Raw genomic sequence first — 9,382 nt, forward strand, 5'->3', positions numbered from 1 at the left:
ATGTAATTTTCGGATGGCTAAAACTAATGGTTGTAAACTCTTATATATAATGAAACTATGTAACCTTTTTCTTTATCATAATGACATCAGTTAGGATGCCAAATAAAGAAATAACTGAATTAGTTGCAAACAGAAACCCCTGCATATTAAGATTTCAATCTCAACAATGAAGTCTCAATACACTTTTCAATCACCGACCACACAAAAGGAAAAAAGGTTTAAGAAATGATTCCCATGGTGCATATAGAAAACACTACAAAAAGAAAAGACATGGTTCCAAACCAAAACAGTTCAATAGTTCCCAACCAAACCACCCATCATCGTAAGCTGCCGAGCTCACAAGGGAGTCACGTGAGAAGTCTCGCCCAAGAAGAGACACCCAAAAACATAGTTGAAAAATTCTTTGGCTTTCACGATTCCTTTTCCATTTATGGTTTCCATGTCGTAGGTGCAAGCCCTCATGCAGTCAGGACAGTATGTTACCTGTGTAGCATAGACTATCACAGATAAGGCAAGTTGCGTTTCCAACAAGCTTTTCTTGTTTACTCGTATAAAAGGAAAAGGCAGGTGAGACGTACCTCCAAGATTTTTGGCTGGAAGGAGCTATCGAGCATCACATCTACTCCGTACATGGCCCTTGATTTGTCAGATTTCATTTCCGGATGCACAAGAGCCGCCGCCTCAAACACTTGCCGTATCACTTGCTTCACCTTCTCATGAATATCCATCCATTTAACTATTAAGAGTAGAATTGTGTTATTTGATAGAAACCAAAGCACAAAGACATATATGTGTGGAGGAAGGAAATACAAATACAGTGTGTAGTACCGTTATGTTCTTGTTCAAACTCTCTCACAAACTCTGATGTGGGCTTGTGATTCAACTTCCGTCCATAGTTCTGAAACACATAAGAAAATAGGAAACATGAGTTGTCGTTATATAGGATGGTGCAATCTTTATCAGAACGGAACTTTTAAGTGGAACGAATATTTACCATGACAGTGAAGTGGGTTTCATATTCAAAGAAACTGTGCTTCTCCAATGAATATGGGTTGTTCGACAACCTAACCTGAAATCAAACAAGTAGGATATTTGTAATATATGTTCCTTAGTTTAAATATTAGTGGCTGCTATGAATAAGCATTTACCCAAAAGATATCTGTCAGGTAAATCTCCAGCGGGTCAATGCTCCGCAGCAGGACAACGTATCGCAGATCAAACTTCTTCCCCTTGAACAAAGCAGGGTGCTCTATGTACTTCTGGCAGATCTTTGGACCAGTTTCCATCATGCGGATGATAGCTGATAAATTATCGGTTATACTTGTGTCGATTGTCCTTGCCATATTCCATGGTTTCAAGATCCACAAATTGTTCAAACCATCACGTTTGCGTACGCAATAGTCACCAATAAACTGGGTCAGCTCTGTTTCAAGATTGTAAGTAGGCTGTAACCATTCTGGAGATCCATAAGCCTGTATAGCAGAACATCAAAAGTTATATCAGCTAATCTTTTACCTTGATATGTACGTCTTAGTTATATTTTGTGACCACAAAACAAACAGATGTAATCTAATATAATAGTTTTCCTAATGGAGTTTACCTTTTGAATAGTCTCGGCAAGATGATGCTTCATAACAAGACAAGCCTCAAAGGGAAACTGATTAATGTATTGGTCATCGGTAAGTCCCACCGCTTTCTTCACCTCCTCGTCCACCTGCATACTCGTCCATATAATGTCTGCATCTTTTGGTTCATTTGCTGCAAACAGGCGGTTGAACAACTTAGAAAACAACAAAGATATTTGACGAAAGATAGATAATTAAAAAGCTGGGACTTATGGGGGTAAGTTCAAAGTCGCATTGAATAGCATAATGAAAGCAAAGAATATATCATGAGTAGAACTTACTGAGCACAAATTCTGAACGTGTCAGAAATTCTTCAACTTGAGGTAGATCCGTATGCACCAGCAAAGGAGACCCATCATTATGGCGAATGCTTTGGGAAATTGTAGGTGTCAACGGTAGAGACTTGAAAGCTTTCACATGCTGATTTTGTTGGTATTTCTCAAACTCCTACAAAATCAACAACAGGGAATAATACTCTTTTAATGAACAGAAATCTTCCAAGGAGACGATAAAGGAGGCACAGGGGATGTACATGAATAAAATAGTTCTCAGGAGTGTGAAACCAAGCTGTGAGCCTGGCAGACCGATGTTTGTCCTCCCCAATACCAGATAGAAAATCACGAGTGCACTCATCACCTTTATGACAAGTTTTGATAGGCCACATTATTGAATAGCTGGAACATTGAACCAAAATAAACATGGTCGTATGTCAGATACACAGAAGATAAGAATGTAACATTGTGGAGATGTTTTGCATATATAGTGTATGAGGGACCTCATCAATCACATACATTTTTAAACTGCAAACAAAAGAAGTGTTTGCAGCACCAGGGAAAGAAATGAAAAAAAGCTACACGAGTGAGCAGAAGAAAAATCGGAAAATTTATACCTCACAGCAGAATCTAGATTCCCGGAAGGCATGAAAAGAAAAGGAGCCACTTTGAAATTGGGTTCATCGCTATGACCCAAAGCTGAACCCAGTTCATCCATCACATACCTGCAAAAGGAGTAACCAACATACAAACATTATAAAGAAGCATTGATGTGTACTCCAAAAGCTCCTACAGCTTTTGGTGATTGGGTTGAATCGTCTCAACATTATAGCAATCTCACTAAATATGTTTTGCATTAGATTCATTTTCTGAGTTTTTCAAAATTTTCTATTTAAATGATAAATGTCAGAATCTTTTAAACAAGCAAGCACAAGAGAATAGTCATGAGGATTTCTTGTGTCAAACAAAGCCACCACAATTATAATATAATAGAAAATGAAAACATGGCATACCACAAGGAAGTTTCATCAATCTTTTCCTCATCCGCAAGACGATAATTCATCACATACAACCACATTGCACCAAGAACACGGTCAATGAGACTATCCTCTGGTTTCGGCTCCGGAAGCCGTGGTTGAATCATCGAGTCAACAACATGCTTTCCATTTTCAAATATTTTAGCTGTGTCAACGCCATTTAACAAAGAAAGGTTGGGGAGAGATTCAAGAATCTCTACAGCACTGTTTCCAAGAGGTCCAGGTATGTCAACCTACAAACAAAACAAAACGTTACGGTAACTACTAACTTTTATCCAAAAATGAAAAGACAACTTCCAAGAATTACCTCCAAGGAAGAGAGCGAAGGGAAGAGCTTCAAGACTTGAAACAGTTCTCCAACAGAATTGTGATCCAATGGGTTTCCACGGATATTTAGATGAGAGAGTAAGGGCAACTCATGCACAGAGAATGCCTGAAAAAATGAAGAAAGCAAAGATATACAAATCAGACACCTAAGAAAGAGAGAGTCTATAGGACACAAAAATTCCAACAGATACGTTTATTGTTCATCAATACTTGTTCTTGTCTTTCCAATCAATACTCCATCTAGTCTTAGAAGAAGTAAGGGCACGAAAAACAACCTTATTTGCTAGATTGTGAATTGACCGGTTTGAAAGGTCAAGTGAAGTGACATTGCGCAAGGGTTGATCCTGCTGAGCATAATCAGTAGGATTATCCTTCCCAAATACATCTCCACAGAAGCCAAGTGCCCACAGCCCGTAGTTAGGGGTAAAACACGAGTTGTAGATTTCCAGACTAGGACAGCTTTTCAATATTTCGTTAGCCAACCGACCTTCACTGAAACAAATAAAAAATACATGAGAAATCTGTTATCATATCCCTTTTCTAACTTCACAGTTACCTTTCCTGGAGAACAGGATTGTCATTCAGCCACAAAGCCTTGAGAGTCTTAAGCTTTGTAACCTCTTGTATAACCACATCCGCACTCTCAAGCTTGTTCCCGAAAAGACTCAGCGCCAGCAAATCCTACCAAAAAATGGCAGTTAGCACAACAAAGACGCTTTAGAATCTTTGTATCTTTGACAAACTCTCATGCATATTCTTTTTGAGGAAAGATGTAAAGGCTTACCTGAAACTTACTAGGCAAATGAAGGGACAAGAAAGTGTCAGCATCTATTCCAAGACCCTCCAGCTCCAGCCATCTTAAAGAGTCATATCCTTTATCCGCTGCAGAACGAATTTCACTCTCTAGTGTCTGATCAACAGAGAGTTGCTCATAATTCTCTGCGTCTTCTTCTTCTTCTACTCCATCCTTTCCTTCTAAATCAGTGGCAACACACATCAAAGAACCCATCCTCTCGGCCAAACCGGGAATTTCCTGAAGCTGAAGTATCCAAAAAAAAACAGTGAACTAATCTGTCAGAATCCTATAGTGCAAGAAAAAAAACTAAGGGAAAAAGGTAAATAAATACTAAGCTTACAAAAACGAATTTGCAATTTTTTTGTAGAAATAGACAGAAAGTTCATTTTGGATCAAACAATATACTAAGAACACATCATTGCTCAAACTTGTACCATAAATGAAAGTTAAGTAAATAAAAAGGAGGGACAAATCATATAGTTCAAACTCAGCTTCCTGAAGCATTTTATATTTTGATTGCAGTAAGTTCCCACCCACCTGTTTATAGGCATCGGGAAGACGAAACGTCCAGGCATGGTCGATAAGGAAGACGTCAGAGTCTTTAGGCATAGATTCGGAAGTGAGCACAAGCCTCCGTCTCCGAGCATCGTCGCAGGGTTCGATCTGGAAGTGAGCGCCGCCATCTAAAGTATCGGAAGCAAGTTTGCGGAAGAGGCTTGCGTACAGTTTCTGCGGCAAACCAGAAGCCGCCAAGAGGATTCCATGTACCTTCACGAAATCTTCCAAACTCGAGATTTTTTTGTTCGCCATTTTTTGCTCTCTCTCGAGGGTTTTCTTGAGGTTTTGTTTCATGTGGTCTTCGAGCGGCCCATGGTGTTTTATTTTACAGATACTAATCTAAGTTCGGTTTTACGAACTGGGTTGGTTTTCGGTTTCGGTTCCGTCCAAATTAGGATTCTTCAAAAATAAAAATTAACTTGTTTTTTTCTTCTTTTTATAACATCTTTACATCTCTATTACATTTTTTTTTGTGCACAACATCTTTACTACATAAAACATATATGTTGTTGAAAAAAACTCAGCAAAGCATTCGTAGAAAAAAAAAACTGATTCGCTAGCTCTTTTCCACATTATTTTTGGTATTATAAGATTTTTTTGCGACTCTCAATTCTTGTGAACTTGTTTTTTTTCTAATTTATCACTAAATTTGATGCAAAAACAAAATAATTGTCACTAAATTCTTACTGCGCTTAAAAAACACGGAAATACATTTAACAAAAATTAATTTACAAAATTAATATATTTTAACATTCTTTAATAAGTAAAGTTTAACATTACAATTTTAGTATATTTGAAAACTATATAATTATTATTTGTATTTATATTAAATATGAAAATTATATAGTACTTAATTTTATTTTTAAATGATTTCAACCTGTTTGTTATAAATATTTAATAAAAATATCTCGTCATGTACCATATGAATCAAACTAGAAGTTTGATAACATTATCAGTGTCATCAAACGCAAGGATTCCTTCATATCATTCGAATCAGTAAAATCGATGCTCCTCAACGAACAAACACTTTATGTTTGCTGACTCCATTAATTTCATAACGTGTACTAATCTCTTTATGTTATAAATAAGAGAGCACTTGTGTAGTGTAAGACACAGAGAAAACATACAATCTTCCATATTTTTTTTATCTTTTTCTTTGATTTTATTTTGAGCCTCAGAATATACACAAAACTAGTTTCGCCAGGCTTCTGATAGAGTGATGCAAATTAGAAAATTTTTTGCAGTTGTATCTTGGGACTCATTACGTTATCAAACCGTCGCACTACAGGACGTATTTTGAGTTAAGGAAAGAGGTAATATCTCGCCTCTGCAGTTGAATCATTATTATTCGTATTTATATTAAATATGAAAACTATATAGTACTTAATTTTATTTTTAAATGATTTCAACCTGTTTGTTATAAATATTTAATAAAAATATCTCGTCATGTACCATATGGATCAAACTAGAAGTTTGATAACATTATCAGTGTCATCAAACGCAAGGATTCCTTCATATCATTCGAATCAGTAAAATCGATGCTCCTCAACGAACAAACACTTTATGTTTGCTGACTCCATTAATTTCATAACGTGTACTAATCTCTTTATGTTATAAATAAGAGAGCACTTGTGTAGTGTAAGACACAGAGAAAACATACAATCTTCCATATTTTTTTTATCTTTTTCTTTGATTTTATTTTGAGTCTGAGAATATACACAAAACTAGTTTCGCCAGGCTTCTGATAGAGTGATGCAAATCAGAAGATTTTTTGCAGTTGTATCTTGGGACTCATTACGTTATCAAACCGTCGCACTACAAGACGTATTTTGAGTTAAGGAAAGAGGTAATATCTCGCCTCTGCAGTTGAATCATTATTATTCGTATTTATATTAAATATGAAAACTATATAGTACTTAATTTTATTTTTAAATGATTTCAACCTGTTTGTTATAAATATTTAATAAAAATATCTCGTCATGTACCATATGGATCAAACTAGAAGTTTGATAACATTATCAGTGTCATCAAACGCAAGGATTCCTTCATATCATTCGAATCAGTAAAATCGATGCTCCTCAACGAACAAACACTTCTTAAGCATAGCCACAAGACTGCGTATTTCACACAATGCATCTTCGTTGACTGTTTAAACCGTCTCCAACAGAGAAACACCAACAATGGATGAACAAAAGAAACTGCAGAAAGGCGCAATCGTGGATGAGGCTGACACAGTGTACAACCTACCAACCACCATGAACACATCCCAACACATGTTTTCGGTTTTGTTGTTTATGTGTCATTTGCCTAGGCTCTGTCGTTGATTGAATAGTTTCAACTCTGATAATAAATTGCGGATTTGTTAATACTCAAGAAAAGGTTTATAAAGTGGAGCAATGTTGTTCATTTTTTTTATCCATACCAGATATTAGCTGTTTTTTTTCCTACAGATCAAGATTATAGAATAGTTAGATAAAAGAGAGGAAACAACTGGTCTTGAACACAATTTGGTAAATTACAAGGCAGAATTTTCATATATATATATATATATATATATACTAACATAACAAATATCTTTCATGGAATCTGAATAGACATGCACAGCAAACATTACTAAATGAGAATCAGCAAAGTTTCTGCCCCTATTGAAGCAATCTTCAACTGTCTTCTTCTGCAGAATCAAATAATTCCACATAAGAACAAATATTTTGGAGCAAGAACTGGGAACGGAGTGTTTTCTAGTAGAGCATACCACTAATAGCTCCCATGTTGTCATCTTCTTTATAGACACCCAAAGGAGAGCCATGAACAGAAAGCATTATCTCTCCAGGTTTTGGTTGCCTCCGAGTCTTTGGTGTCATTCCAAAAGAGAGCCTCTGCCCATTTACCTGCAAAATAATTTAACAACGTATCATTCTAAAGTCTCTGCTTGTCTGCGGAAAATCCAAACACTGAAACAAACGTTACTCATTCTAGAACAGAGAATATGAATGATAAGTTTCAAAACCATAAACTGGTTCCTTTCTTTTTTTCTCTCTGGATCAAAACATTCCAAAGAAGCTAGACTAGAGGTGAATTCTAGAGAACCTTTTGCAAAAGACTTACCACGGGAGTCCGAAGAGCATCATGGCTTGCAAGCATTTGACTCGCAGATGTCCCCTGAAAGAACAAACAACAAGGGGACAAAATTAGCAAACTATAGTTTTCTACCGATTCTCTTGAAGTAACTTTGGATGGCAGAAGAAAACAAAACCCATATGACTATTTAGTGGAACATCATAACATTTATTAAAGCCTGCAAAAGGCAAATCCACTAGAGTTTTTCTACAAAAGTGGAACCAACTCTTTCAAAACTGTGCAACAATCCTTAGTTCTACAGGCAGAGAAGCACAAGAAAATGGAGGAAGAACAAGATATATATACAATAAACTTACAAGATTCTGGAGGTGTGTGTTACCAGTTCCTAACATGCTTCCTCCCACTACCAAACCAAAGAAAAAGTCAAATGTTTAAAACAAGAAAACAAAAGGATCAATCATCAATCATACCGTTATTGTAGCCGCCAAGAGAAGGCCTAGAGTTGTTGTATAAATCAGGAAAACCCATGGACAAGCGTTTCAATATAGAATCATTCACGTCAACACCATCCGAATCATTCCACTTCAACTCAATCTCCCCACTCTCTTCGTCTCTCGCTATGGACAAATCAGGAAGATTGTCTTTAAAGAAGCCCAAGACAGGAGTCTGAATCTGTTCCTCGGTAAAATAGGAGCAGAGCAAGTCCAGTGCTGTTAAAGTGTGTTCAATCTCCACATCACGAATCGCCCTAATTGCAGCTGCTTCTCTTTCAGCTACACACAATAATAATAATAATCCTAAGTTCGAATTTGACATTACCCATTTCAAGAAATGAATTTGAATGATACCTTCTTCGTCAACGGAGTCCTCTTTCTTCTCTTGTCTTGGAATCTCCTTCTTATCCTCTTCAGTGCGTTTGACACCCTTCTTTGCTTTTCTCCTCGGCGGCATTATTGATCGGATAAATTGGGGGTTTTTTTTAAGTTACTGATGAATGAGAGATTGTGTAACAAAAGTAAGAAACTTTTGATTCGAAAAATGACAAAACGATGCAATTGTAGCAAAATTGAAGCCAATTTTTATAACAACGGAAGAAGAAAAATTACCTGAGAAAGGGTGAATCACAAAAGGAAAAGGAGATTACAATTCGATTCGTCGGTGAAAACTTTGGGCGAAACGACAGTGAACAATGTTTGTTCGGTTTGCCGTCCTTCTGGTGGATTTAGGGTTCTTCTCCGACTCTTGGAATTTCTCTCACTCTAAAGAAAAACACTCGCACTTTTCAGTGGATATTAATTTTTTTTTATTTTAAAACAGGAAAAAAGTTACAGAAAAAAAAAGAAGAATTAGTCTCAAATAATATTAAAACTAGGTATTTTGTCTACACATGCAGAAAAATCATCAAACGAATATTTATATTTATTAATTCAAATGTTTTCGAAAAGTTTAAATCAAACATAACATTATTTATATATAGCAAAGCTTCTAATCAAATATATATATATATATATATGCTTATTATTAAGTCATAAATTTTTAACACTCACATATTAAATTTTTTTTAGAAAATATCATTGTACAAATGATTTTGTTTAATTAATACTAGGGTCGGCCCGCCCTACGGGCGGGATATTAGTTAATTTGATATTCACTAAATGTTCGAGTTGAAATTTGTTTTAAGATTCAAGA

General features: G+C 36.0%; 2 protein-coding genes across 3 annotated transcripts; both read right to left on the reverse strand.

Moving 5' to 3' along the window:
- Positions 1 to 119: 119 nt before the first annotated feature.
- LOC103863718 (tubulin--tyrosine ligase-like protein 12) lies at positions 120 to 4,981 on the reverse strand. Its single transcript, XM_009141472.3, has 15 exons — positions 4,595 to 4,981; positions 4,046 to 4,300; positions 3,818 to 3,942; positions 3,537 to 3,753; positions 3,242 to 3,367; positions 2,911 to 3,167; positions 2,515 to 2,622; positions 2,158 to 2,299; positions 1,907 to 2,072; positions 1,601 to 1,758; positions 1,149 to 1,472; positions 995 to 1,069; positions 829 to 898; positions 579 to 736; positions 120 to 483 (listed from the first exon to the last, which is right to left on the reverse strand). Exons 1-15 carry the CDS (start codon positions 4,907 to 4,909, stop codon positions 337 to 339), a joined length of 2,643 nt encoding a protein of 880 aa, XP_009139720.1. The 5' UTR covers positions 4,910 to 4,981; the 3' UTR covers positions 120 to 336.
- A 2,085-nt stretch (positions 4,982 to 7,066) lies between these two features.
- LOC103863719 lies at positions 7,067 to 9,035 on the reverse strand. 2 transcript variants are annotated; one of them, XM_009141474.3, is made up of 7 exons: positions 8,800 to 9,035; positions 8,542 to 8,680; positions 8,164 to 8,466; positions 8,050 to 8,096; positions 7,721 to 7,774; positions 7,368 to 7,503; positions 7,067 to 7,286 (listed from the first exon to the last, which is right to left on the reverse strand). In XM_009141474.3, the coding sequence occupies exons 2-7, from the start codon at positions 8,642 to 8,644 to the stop codon at positions 7,273 to 7,275; spliced, it is 657 nt and encodes a 218-aa protein (XP_009139722.1). In that variant the 5' UTR covers positions 8,645 to 8,680; positions 8,800 to 9,035; the 3' UTR covers positions 7,067 to 7,272. The 2 variants fall into 2 exon arrangements, with proteins under 2 accessions (XP_009139722.1, XP_018513944.1); XM_018658428.2 differs by lacking the exon at positions 8,800 to 9,035 and having other exon boundaries at positions 8,542 to 8,793.
- Between the last annotated feature and the right edge of the window lie 347 nt (positions 9,036 to 9,382).

This window comes from Brassica rapa, chromosome A04, assembly GCF_000309985.2.
Source record: "Brassica rapa cultivar Chiifu-401-42 chromosome A04, CAAS_Brap_v3.01, whole genome shotgun sequence".
Taxonomy (NCBI): Eukaryota; Viridiplantae; Streptophyta; class Magnoliopsida; order Brassicales; family Brassicaceae; genus Brassica; species Brassica rapa.

Excerpts from the sequence above, each read along its gene's own strand:
- LOC103863718 (XM_009141472.3), bottom strand. The coding sequence starts at position 4,909 with ATGAAACAAAACCTCAAGAAAACCCTCGAGAGAGAGCAAAAAATGGCG. Across the intron at positions 4,301-4,594 it reads TTCCCGATGCCTATAAACAG|CTTCAGGAAATTCCCGGTTT; the intron begins GTGGGTGGGAAC and ends TGGATACTTCAG. Across the intron at positions 3,754-3,817 it reads AATCCTGTTCTCCAGGAAAG|TGAAGGTCGGTTGGCTAACG; the intron begins GTAACTGTGAAG and ends TATTTGTTTCAG.
- LOC103863719 (XM_009141474.3), bottom strand. The coding sequence starts at position 8,644 with ATGCCGCCGAGGAGAAAAGCAAAGAAGGGTGTCAAACGCACTGAAGAG. Across the intron at positions 8,467-8,541 it reads GGACTCCGTTGACGAAGAAG|CTGAAAGAGAAGCAGCTGCA; the intron begins GTATCATTCAAA and ends TATTGTGTGTAG. Across the intron at positions 7,775-8,049 it reads ACACACACCTCCAGAATCTT|GGGACATCTGCGAGTCAAAT; the intron begins GTAAGTTTATTG and ends TTGTTCTTTCAG.